This window comes from Cantharellus anzutake (assembly GCF_015039405.1).
Source record: "Cantharellus anzutake strain C23 chromosome Unknown EI90scaffold_9, whole genome shotgun sequence".
NCBI lineage: Eukaryota > Fungi > Basidiomycota > Agaricomycetes > Cantharellales > Hydnaceae > Cantharellus > Cantharellus anzutake.
In genome coordinates this window covers 1366390-1383742 of record NW_024066959.1, presented here as the reverse complement: position 1 = coordinate 1383742, position 17353 = coordinate 1366390, and the positions used below count along the sequence as shown (strand labels likewise).

The following is a 17353-nucleotide window of genomic DNA, read 5'->3' as shown; positions in this document are numbered from 1 at the left end:
AATTTGTTCCACTGGAGTTTGAGGTACCGGGTAATGCGGGAGAGCTGTCAGCGATTTGTCTCCATATGCTCGGGGGCGGGCGGCCAGATGCATCGTGTGCGTTCTGGCTGGCTCGGATGAATTCCTTTGGAACTTGTGAGCGAGATGATGGTGGAAGAGAAGGAAAGCTGTCCGTTAAATTCATCGTGGGTCGGCCAGTGACACCATCTGTAACTGTTCGTAAGAATTTGCCTTGAGGCTGCGGCGATGGATTACTCGAAACACTTCCCTTTCCGTGACAGAGAGGGGAACGGGGCGGTGCTCGAGGTGGAAAGTGTCACGGCCTTTTCGTCACGATTCCAGACCCCTACCGATGCTCCAGCACCAACATGCTTCTCTGGAGGTTTCTTCGAGTTCACGGGAACATTTGAAACAGATCCCAATGATGGGAACTGTTCCCCTTCCTGCGTCAAGTCATATAGAATCGTTGGAACACTTGAAGATGTTTGTTTCAGCCTCACCTGTGATTTGAGCCTAGTCCAGCTCTGAAGTACCTCGCTTTGCTTTTCCTTTTTGGCCTCAAACAGATCGAGGATTTTGACAACGATTGGGCTCATGGCTCCTAGATTCCCATCGAACACGATGTGAATGTTGTCTAACATATCACGAGAAGACGATTCTGAAGCTTGGAAGCTCCGGACATTGGACAAAACTGATAGCCGTGCGTGCGAGCTGAGATTTTGCAGGGAACTATCCAACGTCCCTAACCTTCATGGGGGAGGATCAGTGTGCGGACTAGCAACAAGATTCCCCCGTACCCAGCGAAAATTGCTCCAGCACCAGTCGATATTTCACTTGGTGATCCACAGTTATCAGGATCGGTCAGATGATGGTTCCCCAATGTTCTTCTGCGATTGATGTTCACGATCTGCTCGCTTGAACTGGCAGTTGTGCTACCTGGCACGCTCACTCTGCTTGACGTTGACGCATGCTGTAAGTTGCTTGATCCAAACACACTCCCAATGCGTAATTTGTCCTTTTTCTGCCGGGTCGACATCTCATCGCCGTGCTGCTGAATTTGGTGAATTTGCAAATCCAACTGCGATGGGAAAACGATGAATTTTTGTGCAAGGCAGTCCGAGTGGGGACACGGGAAATGATCAGATCTTTCAACGAACCATCAGCTCGCGAAGGCATGCTCGTGAGGGCCTCCTACCGGAAGTGCTGATACTGAAAACAATATAAGAAGACTCCAGGTAAAGTAATTAGTGAACATACTAGTTTCTCATAGTTCTGGAAGCTGCATGAATGAGTGTTCAGGGTGCGACCCCATAAAGGATAGAAAGAATTTACTAGTAATCTCGAGTCCCGAGACGTCGACAAACGAAACACTCCTCATGTCTTTCCCTCAGATGGAACGATAATTCGTCGTCCGCATAGAAGCACTCCTTACAGAAGGGACACAGTGGGTGAATCACGTCCGCCGTTCTTTCCTCGGGGGTTTCGCTCGCCCCTTTTGGTAAGGGAGGCGGCCGTCGCAAGGATGGAAGATGCTGTGCTAGCATTCGTGGTGTGTACAATGGATGTTCATGGGGAAATATCTTCTTATGCCGAATGCACAAGTCGCTGAGTGAGGGATGAGGAAACATGTCAACTGAACATCAGTGCTTGGTCACCAACCACAAGAATTGTGCATGATCATCGCGGACATGGGACTTCAAGTCTGCCCAGCCCTTCGCGGTGAACTCGCACTGGACATGTGGACAGTTAAACCTGCAACGAAAATCAGCAACCTAAGCTGGGACAAGTGAATAAGAAACAGGTAACCGGAGTAGGAGAAGGGATTCATTCATCATTTCTTTTGTCTCGAATACTATGCCCAATCTATCATCAATGAAGGACTGAGCCTTTGGGGGAACCTCGCAGGGGCTAGAGCCGGATGATGTGAAAATAAGTCGAGGCTGTGGGCTCTGGCAACGACCGTCAATAACGGTATGAGTTGAGGCGCTGGGAATCTACCTTGCAAAAAGCACACTCGTGTTTCTTGTACAAAGCCCTCCACCGGAGGGCACATTGATGACATGTGCGGTGATTACAGCTAGAGATAGCGTAATACTTCACAGGCTCAGCACAAATCAAGCAGGAGTCTTCGCGGGAGGACAAGGTCGTTGGCGTGGCCGTCCGCAGGTCAGCAATTGGCATTTCGACCGAGATTCCCGCGGACCAACGCTTGTGGGGCTTCTTTCCCGAAAGGGTTTCCAGGACTCCTCGGTTCGGTTGTCCTTGGGCATGGCCTGACGTCCCAGATGGCATCGTGCTCGGACTAATTCTCATGATGCCTGAAACTCGTGACTCCAATGTTACCTGCACAGCAGTGGACCTGCATGTGCGTTTTTTGTGCCACTTGCGCTTATCTTCCCTTTCTCCATCACGACTTTGTTGCTTACTTCCTTACAGGAGGATGTAATGCAGCAGATACATGTGTTTACATGGGTACTTAATGCAACGTGCACTCGGATATCCACCAGTGGGTCAAGATGAATGCCCTGCAGATGATGCCATCATAGCTGCCTGAGAGGCTGCCGTGGCAGCTTGCCGTGTCCGCTTCCTTTCCGCCTCTGGAGAACAGCGTCGTGGGTTACAACTTCATGGATGATGCTGAGGCACACACCTTGCTCCTTTTCGCGCTCAATCTCAGCCACAATGGACTCAATAGTTTGGAAGTCCAGATTCTACCCCCAACATAATACAAAATAAGCACTGCAAAAGCTCGCTAACTCACGCAACTTACAGTGATTTGATTAAAACCTTCCATGAGGCTGATCTCGATATTTTTTGCACCAGTTTGCACAACCTCCAGCAAGCTCTTCACTGTCAGCTTCACCGCTTCGTCCCGGCTTAAGTCGTCCTTATAATTCCTCTCAAGAAATTCTCGGACTGTCTTAGATGATCTACCGATGGCGTTTGCCTACCATCATGAGCCAAAGTTTTCAAAGCCAAGATGAATAGCACGTACCTTCCAAGCACTGTATATACCACTGGGTTCCGTCTGATATAGTCGGGGCCGCGTATCCGCAGGATCGAAGCCCACAATCAGAGTCGAAATGCCAAAGGGGCGCACCCCACCAGATTGCGTATATTTCTATAGCAAGTTGCTTAAGAGGATGCGTGCACATCTCTGGATCTGGCAAACCTGCTGAATCCCCGCAATATACCGAGTGATATATTCCACAGAGACGGGATCTTCTACAGTAAGGCGGTGACTCTGACATTCCACACGTGCTTTGTCAATAAGGACACGCCCGTCAGCGGTCAGACCTGAGATAACATGAGTAATAGAAATATACAAAGTAGGAAACAATCCGTACCTGCAAATGCGAGACAAATATGGTCATCGAGCATGACAACCTTCCGGACGGTCCGAGAGTCCTGGAGCTGCAGCACAGATTTCTTCTCGACACCGAGCACGACAACATCTTTTCCACGAACGCCAACCTACGATTGAATGCAGCCATGACATTCCACAAAAATCAAACAACACTGACTGCACAAGTCCCTTTTCTGACAGCTTCAAGTGCATACTCCACTTGAAAGAGATGCCCGTCAGGAGAGAATACGGTTAAAGCTACCACGTAACAATGTCAGATCAGGTTTAATAAACTGATGGAAGATTAAGTTGTAACCTCGGTCGTACGATGCAGACATGAGTGAAGGCGTAACTGTTGCTGGACGCGTACACGTCTGAACACGTGGTTTCTATGGCTGTGACGGAGTTAGCCGCATGTAGGAGCCGAGGTTGGTCGGTTATTTCGGTACACGTGCGGGAATAAGGGCCGTGAGATGGCGGGGTTTCAATTTGTGGAACACATAGAAACAATATTACAGGGCAGTTGATATGCAATTCGGAGGGTTGCATCATGATGAGTGGTTAATCAGGTGGAGATCCGACACGGACCTTGGTGTTGGGCCAGGACGACCAGCTCTACCTTTCGGTGTACGTACAAAGGCAATATACGACACGTGCACGTTCCCCTCTCAATTAATGATGTTGGGGAATTCTAGGAGGTGAGTTTCACATGGATGTAATTCCAATGAATGAACATGTGAGGAAGGGACATTTGCGCGGTTATGCTACACGGTCGTACAATGAGGCTGGGTAGATTGGCTAGTTGGATCCAACAGTTTAAATGCCAGTTGTTTGATGAACTCTTGTGTGTCACATCGGCCATGTTGTTGCGACAGAATGGGACTCATTCCCTAATTTCACGTGCCACATAATGGTGTTGAATCGGAAAGATCCGTTCGACTGTTGCTCAATTGCGTTACGTAACTCAAATTCTCCGCATCCGGCTCAAAAGGAGAATAACCGGTTTCGGACCTCTCACGCCCCGGGGTCGCTACTTAAACCCATCCGCTTGAGTCAAAGGGTCTTCCCTTCTCCCCAATCCATAACCCCTCTGTATCACACATCATTCAATAATGTCCACTGTCATCGTCGTTGGTATGCTCGCAAATTACCTTCTCTGCGCAGTATTTCACTCACCTCCAGCATTTTAGGTGGTGGTCTTGCGGGTCTCTCAGGTTTGACTCTTCTCACAATAGCTCCGTTTCCCTATATCCTTATAATACCTGATACAGCATGTCATACCATTCTCGAGCGCGGTGGGAACGTCCTTCTTTTGGACAAGAATCCGTGCGTTTTCAACTGAGCTTATCTGCACCTGGCCTAATCAAACCGCCGCTTCACCGCAGCTTCATGGGAGGCAATTCCACAAAAGCAACTTCGGGCATTAATGGCGCAGGTACAGCAACCCAACAGGAACTCGGCATTCCCGATAGTGCCAAAATCTTTTTCGAAGATACCAAGCGATCCGTGAGTACAATATGACCCTTTCATTTTCACCCCACGAGTAATCGCTGCCGTTGAATTTCCAGGCTCGCGACCTCGCTCGCGATCACCTCATCAAAGTTCTCACTGGTCGCTCTGGCGACGCCGTCAATTGGTTGCAGGACAAATTCTCACTGGATTTGTCTAAAGTTGCACGTCTTGGTGGCCACTCTCAGCCTCGCACGCACCGCGGTAGTGCTCAGTTCCCCGGGATGGTCATTACCTACGCCCAGCTGGAACGTCTCGAGGACCTCGCTGAGACTACACCTGACCGCGTCAAAATCATCCTCAAAGCTCGCGTGACAAGGCTTCTCTACGAGAATGGCGCCGTTGTTGGTGTTGAATACCAAAAGGATGGAAAGACACAGAATGCGCTTGGACCCGTCGTTCTCGCCACTGGTGGTTATGCTGCCGATTTCACCGAAAACTCATTGTTGAAGAAGCACAGGCCTGAATACTATGGTCTTCCCACCACCAATGGTGACCATTGCACCGGTGATGGTCACAAAGTGGCGCTTGCTATTGGTGCTAGTGGTGGGTACACATCCCCGACTCGATTGTGTTAGGACTATGGTGATCCCTTATCCCCATTTCTTAGCCATCGATCTTGAGAAGGTTCAGGTCCACCCCACTGGGCTTGTTGACCCCAAGGACCCCGAAGCCAAGGTGAAATTCTTGGCTGCCGAAGCACTTCGTGGATGTGGTGGGATCCTGCTCGACAATGAAGGTCAACGTTTTGCCGACGAGTTGGGCCATCGTGACTATGTTACTGGTCGTATCTGGCAAAACGGCAAATATCCTATTCGTTTGGTACTGAATGGACAGGCCAGTAAGGAGATCGAGTGGCATTGCAAGCACTATGTTGGCCGCGGCCTGATGAAGAGATTTGAGAACGGTCAGGAGCTTGCAAAGGAGTTTGGTTTGGACCCAAGAGTCTTGGAGAAAACTTTTGATGAATACAATGAGATTGCGAAGGACCCCAAGAAAGATCCTTTCGGGAAGAAGGTCAGCGTCGCCTCCACTTTTCATTGCCTAAAAGGAATAACGGATCTCTCACGTTCTCACTGTGCAGTACTTCCCCGGGGGCAAGTGGTCCCTGGATGACTTCTTCCACGTTGCCATTATGACTCCCGTTCTCCATTACACTATGGGTGGCCTAGAGATTGACGCTACTTCTCGTGTTATTGACACCAGCCATAAACATATTGCCGGCCTTTTCGCTTGCGGTGAAGTCGCTGGTGGTGTTCATGGAGCTAACCGTCTTGGCGGATCATCCCTACTTGGATGCGTCGTATTCGGCCGTGTCGCTGGTGATAACGCTAGCGCTTACCTCCTACAAAACTCCAAGGCTGCTGGGCGGTTAGGTGCTGTTGCTGGGCATCTTTTGGAGACCAGGGTCAAGGTGGATCCTTCAAACTCCAAGCTGAGCTTGGAGTTCTCCTGGGCCGATGGCCCTACTTCCTCCGGTCCTTCATCTTCAATGCTCTCTTCAGCCTCTGTCGCCTCGCCAATGCATTCCTCTGAACCCCCTTCTCCCGAGAGGACTGCGAAAGAAGAGAAAGAGGGTAAAGCTGCGGAAAAGGCTTCTTCTGGAGAGTATACTCTAGAGGATGTGGCCAAGCATAACAAGAAAGAGGATATATGGGTTGTCGTGAACGGGGAGGTGCTGGATGTGACCAAATTTTTGCCGGAACACCCTGGTGGCGAGAAGGCTATACTCTTGTTCGCAGGAAAGGACGCTAGTGAGGAGTTTAACGTACGTATAGCAACACCCATTATGGATACTGGTGACTGAGGATTAGCCAACGCAGATGCTCCACGACCCTAAGGTTATTCCTCGCTATGCACCCGACGCCATCATCGGGAAGCTGAAGGCATAAATGCTTCGTTTCTGTTCATCATCAACAGCTCTTGTCCACAAATACACGTCGCGTATGTGCGTGCGCCCCACCTAATCCCCCCTATACTTTCTTCGTTTCTTTGTACGTTACACATCTCCGTCACCAGTTAAAATTGAACATTTTGGATGAAACCTCTGATTACCATATTGTTGTTGGCCCCAAAACCTCAATCCGTGATCTGAATGCCACCGCTATGGACATCGTTGGCGTTGAGCGCTTAGAGTACAACCTCGTGCGCGACGTCACGGGATAGGGTGTGATAGCATTAGTAATATTTGCTTTGAACTATGCAGGCAAGACTCCAGCCTCTATGACTTCGCAGTATTATTTAAGAGCTTCGAACCAATGCGCGAGAAAAAATCGAAAAACGAATTATTATAAATGCAACTCCTAGATAGCTACTTTGTTATCCAGTAAGAGATACATTCCATATTTTTTTTGTAAATATTCGTACGCGCCAGAAGCGTACTGGCGACAGCCGCTTGTGGACCTTGATTTTGCTTCCGAACACAAACCAACCCTTTGCAGCACAACTTTATTCTTACATACACTTTAGCATCCCACTAGTGGCCGTTCTACGACTATTACGGGGTTTCAGGCTGCGCCGCCGCTCATCAAATAGACGAGTAAGTCCGCAGGGCTGACGGTCGCAACAATCGACTTGGGGAAGTGGAGAACGGAAGTGAGCGGTCTGCGAAGATAATTCATGTCGTCTTTCTCCTCTTCAAGGGAAAGTAACGGGTTAATTACTATCGTCAAAGCTCAGGTTGTCTTTCTCCTCTCTACCCTTAGCGAAGATAGATATGAAAGGTGGGTTTTCACCTTGCGCATCCTCTTTCATCGAATAATGTGATTAAACTAATCCTAAATCATGCACCCTTACCTGTTCATAGAAATCAGGCGGAAATACGATCACTTTGCGAGCAGCATGGAGTGGAGACATATCTCCATTTCATTCGACGACTCATAGCAGCGTCTGCCTCTCGACTCCAGTCATCCTCCAGCAGTACCTCACAGCAATATGACACTTCATCCGCACTCACATCCCGCCTCCTCGTTCAAGAAACCCAGAGGCTAGCAAGAGACCCATTCCTTGCGGACCGTTTCCGTGATGCAGTGGACAAAGGTGAAGGGGATATTTTTCGGCATTTCGACCTGGCACGTTTCGTAGAGCGAATGGGACTTAAGCCACTTGAACGGTTCATCCTGGCGAGTTCCGTCGTGAGCAGCAGCACTCCTCGTCGAGAACTTACTGCCCAAGCTGCTCTGATGGTTCGTGTCAACCTCGAAGATGCTGCTCGGGCACTGGTAGCCCGCCCCAGTTTTGAGCCTGCCCCGGGATCATCTGTTACGTCCAGTGGTTCGGGCTCCGCGGATGATCTGTCTCCTCAGCAACTTGCCAGGCTGTTGAGCCATTTGCTGAGTGATCCACCCCCTGACAGTCCTATATTGGACGCCGCGCAGCGAGTCAAACTCATTTCAGCGGCGCAGGCGAAATTCGGCCAAGAAACAATGGGGCCTATCCTACGAAGCATCTTCCCAAAGTTAAGGTTCGTCGTTCCGCCCCTCACTGAGGTGTTCTCATCACTCTTGCTCTACCTAATGCTTCATCCAGCCTTTCGCCCGGTACCTCACTTGTACAAACACTTTGTCAACTAGGTCCAGAACTGACAAGTGATCCTGATACTGTCTTAGCGCTTCTACAGCGTTTTGGATTGTCAGCGTCATCCCCCCCTCGTGAAAATCAAGTAGTTGAAATCTTGTCGACACTGGCCCGTTATGCTGCTGAAGGCACACCATTGTGTGATGTTGCATCTCTCATAAAGGCAATTTGCAGCTTGGTGGGTGTCAGATGCATTGTTCGGTAACGCCAGCGTTCACAACTTGAAATAGCCGGGCTCCATAGACTGGTGTAACGTTCTGTTATATGCCTTTGACCGCCCAGAACGGTCGGGCATCGATACTGCCACATTGAAGCTTCTCATTGCAATCTTGCCAAATACTCCTAGGGACAGTACCATGCCTTCCATATGTGCATTTTGGAAGGATTGGAGGAACACTCTGTACCAGCTTCGCCTTCTGGATGCTCTCCTTTCGCTGCCAAACGATACATTCAATTTAGTCAGTTTACCTGGAAGGCGCATTGTCACTGTCGACGATGTTGCTGGAGCAAGTCCCACCATCAAAGCTCTTGCTGCGAATGTGCAAGGCCATACCTGGAACTCCTTGGATCTTATTGAAACTTTAGTGAGACTCGGAGATTCCGATGCCCCGGAAGTGGCTCAATGCGTTAGAGAAATGCTTGACAAAGCAGTTAAGATCAGTGCGGAGCTGGTTCACATGGGCCTCCTACAAGTTGCGGTATGTCCCTTCACATAGGATTGTACTCTGATTAATGGATCACAAGCAGAAACCCTGGGGCCCAACGCAGCAAGAGTATTCTACCAAGCTGCTTAACATGTTTTTGGCTGGGCACCCAAATCATCAGCTTGTCTTCATGCGCATCTGGCAAATTGACCCCGCGTATTTGACTTCGGCATTCAGAGATTTCTATGCAGAAAGCCCGGTGAACATCACTCGGATACTAGATGTGGCGCAGGATTTGAAGGTGTGATGTTTATAGAAACATGATTGGGTCCGGATGCCAATTATTCTACTTATTGTTAGATCCTCGATTCTCTATTGGACGTCCGCCCTTTCGCCTTTGCTCTGGATGTTGCCGCCCTTGCATCTCGACGGGAGTATCTCAATCTTGACAAGTGGCTGTCTGATCATGCTGCCACACATGGTGAAGCATTCATCCACGCAGTGCTGGAATTTTTGGACGTCAAAATCAACAGCGAACTTGCGCGGCAGGACCCTGCAGTCAAACACCAAACCATGCCCCTCAACCCCCAGACTATTACTATATTCATTCGTATGCTTCGTAGCAGGTTGGTTACGTCTACCAAACGCATATCAAAGTTCTTACGATTCATCTCTTCACAGCAACATGTCTCCGACCGATGCGAAATACTTTACCGAAATCCGTAACCTCAGCTATCAGCTTCATCCTAGACTTATGAACTTGACCCCAGGTTCTGATGGAGAGCCTGGGCTCACCGTTGTCACCTTTTCTCCGGAGATTGAAACCGAAGTTGAGACGATCTATCGGAGAATGTATGATGGTGACATCTCCATCGATCAGGTCATTGACATGCTGCGTGAGTCAAAAAACTCCACCAATTCAAGGGAAAAGGAGATTTTTGCCTGTACGCTTCACTCGCTATTTGACGAGTACAAATTCTTCCAATCGTCTTATCCAGCCCGGGAGCTCGCAATGACTGGGTATCTCTTCGGGTCGATTATTCAATTCCGTCTCATTGATTTCATCCCTCTCGGCATCGCATTGAGATATGTTCTTGATGCAGTCCGAAGCCCGCCCGACTCCAATCTCTTCACGTTTGGCATCGAAGCCCTTATTCGCTTCGAGTCCAGATTACCTGAATGGCCCCCTCTTTGCAATACACTTCTCCGGATACCTCACTTTCAATTGGCTCGTCCGGCGATAGCTGAAAGAATACGTCATGCTCTTACTATCGCTGGAACTGGGTCTGGGGAAGGGAGCAATATTATAGGCGAAAATGACATTCATCTCCCCGAAATGGAGCCTACCCCTCTTGCGTTCACAGCTATTCAAGCAGACGATATGTCAGAAGACCCCCTTGTCGAACCAAAGGCGGAAGAATCGGAGAAGATCCTCTTCATCGTTAACAACCTTGCCGCAAACAATTTCGACATTAAGCTTGCTGAGATGAAAGAGCGTTTCATCACCGGTTACTCGCGCTGGTTTGCAAACTATTTGGTGGATCGTCGTGCAGGCACCGAGCCGAATAACCATGACATTTATCTCCGTTTCTTAGAGGGCATTAATGATCGAAAACTGGACAATCATGTCCTAAACGAGACCTATTTCAAGGCATCTCTGCTGTTGAACACAGAGAGTAAACCGTCTCAAGCCAGCAACGAACGCTCAACGCTGAAAAATCTGGCCGCTTGGCTTGGCTCCCTCACTGTAGGGCGTAACCGGCCCATCAAATACAAGAACCTCGCCTTCAAAGAGCTATTGATAGAGGGATATGACAATAACCAACTTCTCAAAGCCATCCCATTCGTTTGCAAAATCCTGGAACAATGTTCAAAATCTACTATATTCCTTCCTCCTAATCCCTGGCTTATGAGTGTGCTGGGACTTCTTACGGAGCTCTATCATTATGCGGATTTACGACTGACTCTCAAGTTCGAGATTGAGGTGCTTTGCAAGGCTTTGTTCGTCGACCTGGGGAAGATTGACGCGACAACGATTCTGCGTGATCGCGCTTCTGCTAACGACCAAGGACCGCCTCTTCCTGATTTCGTTCCAGACATCGACTCAATGCCGATTGGCAACTATGGTGGACAGAACACATCAGAAACTCAGATACAAACTTCGGGATCGTTGCTTCCAATCAGCTCTACAAGTCCCACTCAGAACCAGCGCCTTATTGCATCCCAGATTGAAGCAATTATGACTGATATCCCCAATCATGTAACCGTCAACCCTCAGTTAACAGCAATTGCCATGAGCCCTGGCTTCAAACGCAGTGTTCAACTCGCTGTCGAACGCTCTGTTCGTGATGTGAGTATACTTCAATCCATGAAGCATTGGGCATTGACTGATATCGTATAACTAGATCATCCTACCTGTAGTGGAGCGCTCCGTAACTATTGCTGGCATCTCCACCAGGGAACTTGTCTCGAAAGACTTCTCCCGCGAAGCGGACGAGGAAAAAATGCGTAAAGCTGCTCATCTGATGGTGTCATACTTGGCGGGGAACCTAGCACTCGTCACTTGCAAGGAACCGCTCCGAAGCAACATGGCCACCCATGTCCGTCACTTGTTGGCGGAGCAAGGGTACAATGAGGTTTGTTCATTGCCTTTATGACAGAGGACACGCTCACCTATGGAGCAGCAGGTTGTTCCCGAGCAGGTTATTGGGCTTATTGTTTCTGACAACATCGAAATGGCTTGTTCTGTAATTGAGAAAGCGGCGATGGAGAGGGCAATCGCTGATGTCGATGAAGCCTTCGCTTCTGCTTACAATGATCGCCGTTTGCATCGCGAAGTGCGGCAGTTTCCTGTTTGTCTCGATGGGGATGACCTCTGACCATTTCTCATAGCAGCGGCCTGGGCAGCCTTTCTGGGACGCCACGGTACCCCATGATGTCGCATCAACACTACCCGAACCTCTGCGACCCCGGTCGAGAGGCATTCCTTTGGCACAACTACGAGTTTATGATGACTTTGGTAAGTGCATCAAGGCGAGTAGAAAGATTAGGTTCTTACGCTCGCAATTCCAGCACTCAACGCCCGCTCTGGTATTCATCGCTCGGAACAATCGGGGACGGTCTACTCATCCCCGATGTCGACCGTCCGTCCGCCCAATCCTCTTGGGACCCACCAAGCTATAGAACGCTTCACTGTAAGTAGTCCCGCACATTCTTCGATTGTTCTGATTTTCCTCATGCAGCAAGCCATCAATGACATCGAGCGCCTATTGGATCAGTTCCCGCCATCACAGACAGTGGCAACCCTTCCATCCAACAATGATATTAGCATCCTTCTCCGCCAAATACTCGTTTTGCTCAATCAAACTAGTGAGAGGGACGAAACTGCTCTAGCATTTTCCCAGAAAGTCGTCCAGATGCTGTACAAGACACCGACGCAATTGGGTCGAGATGTCTTCGCCATACTGCTCGACAGACTGTGTGATGCCTCTCCTCAAGTTAACAAGGAGGCGATTGACTGGCTGCTTTTTGCCGAAGACGAGGTATGTTATCGTAAGTTGTTTCAGGAGTAGGGAGATAGAATGGCTTTTGTAGCGCAAGTTCAACATTCCAGTCACTGCCCTTCTCCTGAAAAACAAACTCGTTCCTATCTCCGACCAAGATTCCCAGTTGGCAAAGTTGATCACTAGAGACATGAAGATTAGCACAATCAATTTCACCTCAAACCTTATTCGCGATGCAGTACTCGGCAATGGGGCTTACGCTCATCCCAGCTCATTTCGTCTGTCGCTGGAGGCCCTTTCTCATGCCGCCCAGCTTCGGAAGGGTACAGAAATGTGGGCTAAACTTGTACTTTTGTGATGAGACAAGTTAACGTATTCCGTATCAGATCCACTCAATTGTTGGAAGATCTTCGTGCGACTCGTAATGACTCTGATGGCCCCGACGTCATCATGTATGACAGACTTGCGCGATACTATGCAGATTGGGTCCGGCTCTACCAACGATCTCCAAATCTGGAGAAGTCATTCGTTTCTTGGGTGACCCAGCTGACTGCCCAAGGCATTCTCAAAGGGGAGGAGATTTCTTCTTTCTTTTATCGCGTTTGTGTCGAAGCAAGTGTCACGCTCTACCAAGAGCTCGCCTCACATGGTGAAATCTTCAATGCGTACCAGCCAGTTGACGCACTTTCTCGGTTAATCGTGCTCATGATCAAATACAATGGCGATACCGTCCAGACCAAAGTTCATTACCTCACCAAAATCCTATCCATCGCGGTCGTGGTCCTAGCCCATTTCCACGAAGAGTCGACCGCCGAGTTCCCCCAGAAACCCTTCTTCCGTCTGTTCTCCAGCCTTTTCAATGATCTACATGCCATCGAGTCGACAATCCAAGGGGCATACTTCCAGCTACTCATCGCTCTTTGGTAAGGCAGACTGGTTTGTGTTTCCCTCCCAATATTTTTAACGTATCCATTCACTAGTGACACGTTCAATACTCTCCAACCAACCTATTTCCCTGGGTTTGCCTTTTCATGGATATCCCTTATTTCCCATCGCCGTTTCATGCCTAAGTTGCTGATGTCCGAAAATAGAGCAGTACGTTCAACTGTCCCAGGAAAAACTACCTCTAATTGTGTTGTTCCCAGGGTTGGTCCGCCTTTCATCGACTCTTGTTGTCCCTCTTCAAGTTCCTAGCACCCTTCATACGGAAGCTTGAGCTTCAAAACGCATCCCGTAATTTGTTCCGCGGTGCTCAGCGTCTGCTTCTCGTCCTCCTCCACGACTTTCCTGACTTCCTTGCGGAATACTACTTCTCAATTTGCGATGTCATTCCACCCCGATCTATCCAACTCCGAAACGTGATTCTGAGTGCATATCCTCCAAAACTCATTCTTCCTGACCCCCATTTAGTTGACGTCCAAGCTGATATGGGCTCCGTACCCTCCATTCTCTCTGATTACACTGCGCCGCTTGGCGACAGCGAATTCCGGGCCTCCCTCGATCGTTATTTAACGGGGCGTGGTAACACCGCGATTGCGACCATGCTGAAAGATCAGCTAATAATCCCGGGTGCTGTTTCCGATTCACTATCTGAACGCTACAGCTCGCCCCTTATGAATGCTCTCGTATTGTACATCGGAGCCAAAACAATCGCCCAAGCAAAGGCCAGGACCGGCTCCATGGCCTTTAATTCATCTGACCCAGGGGCATTGTTATTCGCTCAACTGGCATCAGACCTGGACGTTGAAGGTCAACACCACCTAATGAGCGCGATAGTCATGCATCTTCGCTTTCCCAGTGCCCACACCCATTGGTTCGCCAACTTAGCACTTCATCTTTTTGCTGAGGTCAAGACCGAGAATTTCCACGAGGTCGTGACCAAAGTTCTTCTGGAACGTTTTATTGTGCACCGCCCCCACCCATGGGGTGCATTGGTGACCTTCATCGAATTACTTCGTAACCCAAAATACGAGTTCTGGAGCCGTGGTTTTGTTCGTGCCGTTCCAGAGATATCGACGCTATTAGAAAGTGTCAGTGCATTCGTAAAATTCACGTTAACCCGTCTACTGATCATCTATTATTGTTCAGGTATCTCGCTCTATCTCTCGTAGCCTGTAATTTCTGGTATTGTATATTCTTATGTCGCATAAATGTCATGCATCTTGGGTTTGCTTGCCATCAATGTATAACATAGCATCAGCCCGAATTCAGCTGTTAATCGCACTTTCGCCATCACAGTTCATTGACTTGGATTTCATGCCTGCGACACAAACAACGCATAACAAGCCAAATGTTTAAAAAGGCACGAAGGAGAGGATCATCGCCGTCAAACACCCTTGCATGACGAATTTTACAGAAAAATGGGCAATCGCGAGTTTGGAACGAGATGTTCGAGGCATACTGAAGAAATAGATCTACAGTTCAAGCGGCTCATGGCTTCTCGCATCCAAACCACCAGGAGATAAATGATCCGAGGTATTAGCACCACTGGCGTTGATGGCATTGGTATTCCCGTTGTTTCCAGTCCTAACCAAGTCACTAGTTCGTCTCAACCCAAATCCGGGGTTCCCCGCAGGACCTCTGGGTTGGCGTACTACGCCAGATGATGTTGACGAGGAAGAGTCGACGAGGTGACTAGGCAATGGAGGAAGTGTAGGTACAGGGGGGATAGATGTGCCTCCATTAGTGGTATTACTCCCACCAGTGCCGAACAAATCACGAAACGACGCGTTATTAGCCCTACGACCAGGACTGGAGATAGTGGCTGAGTATCCCTCTCTGATATTACCGTTCGACGACCGAGAGTTGAGTCGTGGAGGAGGAGTATGGAGGGATGCCAGATCAGGCATTGACTTCTTCACCCTGAGAGCCGCTGAAGCAGTCCTGGTAGGAGATGCTATCGCTGATGGATTCAAGTAGGTCGACTGGGCCCTCGATAATGTATGCACATCACCCTGTCGTTGGGAAGATTGCTAATGTCACGGAAATTGGGTGAATGCTCCGATTTAAGAGCGGAATCACTTACGCGATTTTCTCTCTCAATGCGAGTGACCACTGCATAACGTTCGTCTCCCTCCCCAACTGAATAGTGATACACTCCCAACTTCTGCGCGACGAGATGAACTACGCGACGTTGTTTAGGCGTGAGAGAACGCGAGAAGGCCAACTCGTCCCTCATTCGGTCCTCTTTGAAAACTAAAATTCGCGAATATATCTCCAGGGTAGAAGGGTCATTCAAATCAAGCTCCGCGCTGTTCTTAGGCTGGAGATTGCTGGACGGTTGGATGGGTGGAGAGGCAGAGGCGTGAGATGGAGGAGAAAATGATCGGGCATACTGTTCCTGCAGCATGCCGTCAAGTGAATTGCTGCTGTTCTGAGTCCCCGAGGGTGGAGTAGAAATTCGCAGCTGCGGAGTTTGGATCTGTTGAGGCGGCCGCTGCACAGGCAGATAGTGTGACGGGAGGGGCACGACGCTGGGAAGCTGAGTTTGTACCGACGAGGAATACGGGAAATTATTCAATGGTCCAGAATTGAAACTGCGAGGTGATGTAGACCCGCCGTTGTCATTACCAGGATAACCCAATCCAATACCACTGCCAATGGGGCCCTGTACTATCGGAAAAGATTGTGCTTGCTGTATGACACCATAATCTTCGAAGTCAGAATTGGCGTTGACACTGACAGCCAGTCGTTCTTTCTCTTTTTCTAACTGCATGCTACGCATGCGGCGGAGAGCCTTCTCTCGCTCAATTCGTTCCTTTTCTCCGGCTTGAAGCACTTTCTTGTATTCCACTCGGAGCTTGCGACCTTGGACCTCGAAACCGTTGAGGGCAGCAACAACAGCGTCAGCGTCAGCTGCAAGCCGAAAATTCGCGAATGCAAGGCCCCGAAAGGCGCCAGACGTATCCAAATGGTAGTTGAAAGCATAGGGTGTGGGGATTGACAGAGATGCCTTGGGGAAGTCGATAATCAGGTACAGTACCTGCACCCATCAGCTCGGAACTTACAATAATTTCAAGCAGGGTTTCCTTCTTGACGGAGAATGGGATATTTTTTATTACAATTGCAGTAGGGATTATCTCATCTTCCATAGAATTGGCTGGAAGCTGAGCGCTAGGTGCCATATTTGGTGCATTGACAAGCTGGGGGGGAGGCGGACTTCCCGTCGACGAGATGTCCGTTGGCGGGGAGATTGAACGGGTATCCAGCGTGTTGTTCGTAGCTTGTTGATCGAGCCAATGCTGAAGAACAATGAATGAAATCAGACCTCAAGCCGACAGCAAACCTTCGGCTAGCCAGCAAATAACGTACACTGGGGAGCCCGGTGCGAGCGTACTTGTTGCCCATGGTAGCAAGAGTATTGTTAAATGGCACATCAAGGGGCGGTTGAGCCCCCGTCGCGATCGAATAGGGAGATGGGACGGTGGAGTAAAACGGATGATCGTACCCGTCGCTGGCGCGATGGTCGTGGATAGAAAGCCCTGAAATATCAGGTGTAGTGGTTGGACTGGACATGTCGTAGTCGTCAAGCGAACTGAGTTAGGACAGAGACAAACAAATTAAGCGTTGCGAATCGTAAACTTGTCGTTGATGGATGTCCTCTTTCTTCTCCTCTCTTTCCCGTTCGTTTTTGGTGTTGAACTAAGGCTCCCGAATCGGTGCTTATGTAATCAAGTATGTAGTGACCTGGAATGCCATCGTTCCAAGAAGACAAATTGAGAATTAAGTAATGGGGAAAATTACAGTGAACTCCGTTCAGCTGCATCATGAAAAAA

The 17353-nt window shown here is 49.2% G+C and overlaps 5 protein-coding genes across 5 annotated transcripts; 2 read left to right on the top strand and 3 right to left on the bottom strand.

Moving 5' to 3' along the window:
- Window positions 1-85: 85 nt before the first annotated feature.
- Window positions 86-2395, bottom strand: EI90DRAFT_3152271 (uncharacterized protein; the record flags this gene model as incomplete). The annotated part of the gene is made up of 9 exons (XM_039065781.1): window positions 1999-2395; window positions 1807-1949; window positions 1660-1752; window positions 1333-1605; window positions 1196-1279; window positions 798-1145; window positions 501-747; window positions 269-443; window positions 86-207 (listed from the first exon to the last, which is right to left on the bottom strand). Coding segments are annotated over exons 1-9 (1800 nt in total), but the record flags the coding sequence as incomplete, so codon positions are not given.
- Window positions 2396-2511: 116 nt separating this feature from the next.
- Window positions 2512-3684, bottom strand: EI90DRAFT_3144576 (N-terminal nucleophile aminohydrolase; the record flags this gene model as incomplete). The annotated part of the gene is made up of 8 exons (XM_039065162.1): window positions 2512-2597; window positions 2651-2711; window positions 2771-2947; window positions 2996-3121; window positions 3173-3297; window positions 3348-3474; window positions 3525-3604; window positions 3663-3684. The coding sequence occupies 8 exons, from the start codon at window positions 3682-3684 to the stop codon at window positions 2512-2514; spliced, it is 804 nt and encodes a 267-aa protein (XP_038920109.1).
- An 851-nt stretch (window positions 3685-4535) lies between these two features.
- Window positions 4536-6827, top strand: EI90DRAFT_3043653 (Flavocytochrome c). The gene is made up of 7 exons (XM_039059271.1): window positions 4536-4560; window positions 4618-4672; window positions 4732-4852; window positions 4915-5401; window positions 5466-5872; window positions 5940-6623; window positions 6679-6827. The coding sequence occupies exons 3-7, from the start codon at window positions 4736-4738 to the stop codon at window positions 6745-6747; spliced, it is 1764 nt and encodes a 587-aa protein (XP_038920108.1). The 5' UTR covers window positions 4536-4560; window positions 4618-4672; window positions 4732-4735; the 3' UTR covers window positions 6748-6827.
- Window positions 6828-7474: 647 nt separating this feature from the next.
- EI90DRAFT_2909744 (uncharacterized protein) lies at window positions 7475-14689 on the top strand (the record flags this gene model as incomplete). The annotated part of the gene is made up of 16 exons (XM_039054376.1): window positions 7475-7578; window positions 7662-8318; window positions 8384-8609; window positions 8662-9129; window positions 9176-9376; window positions 9436-9710; window positions 9757-11425; window positions 11481-11711; window positions 11760-11912; window positions 11968-12094; window positions 12148-12273; window positions 12322-12617; window positions 12670-12911; window positions 12965-13501; window positions 13559-13673; window positions 13724-14689. 16 exons carry the CDS (start codon window positions 7475-7477, stop codon window positions 14687-14689), a joined length of 6393 nt encoding a protein of 2130 aa, XP_038920107.1.
- A 133-nt stretch (window positions 14690-14822) lies between these two features.
- EI90DRAFT_2674144 (uncharacterized protein) lies at window positions 14823-17252 on the bottom strand. Its single transcript, XM_039053447.1, has 4 exons — window positions 16890-17252; window positions 16586-16819; window positions 15604-16530; window positions 14823-15550 (listed from the first exon to the last, which is right to left on the bottom strand). The coding sequence occupies exons 1-4, from the start codon at window positions 17091-17093 to the stop codon at window positions 14993-14995; spliced, it is 1923 nt and encodes a 640-aa protein (XP_038920106.1). The 5' UTR covers window positions 17094-17252; the 3' UTR covers window positions 14823-14992.
- Window positions 17253-17353: the final 101 nt, after the last annotated feature.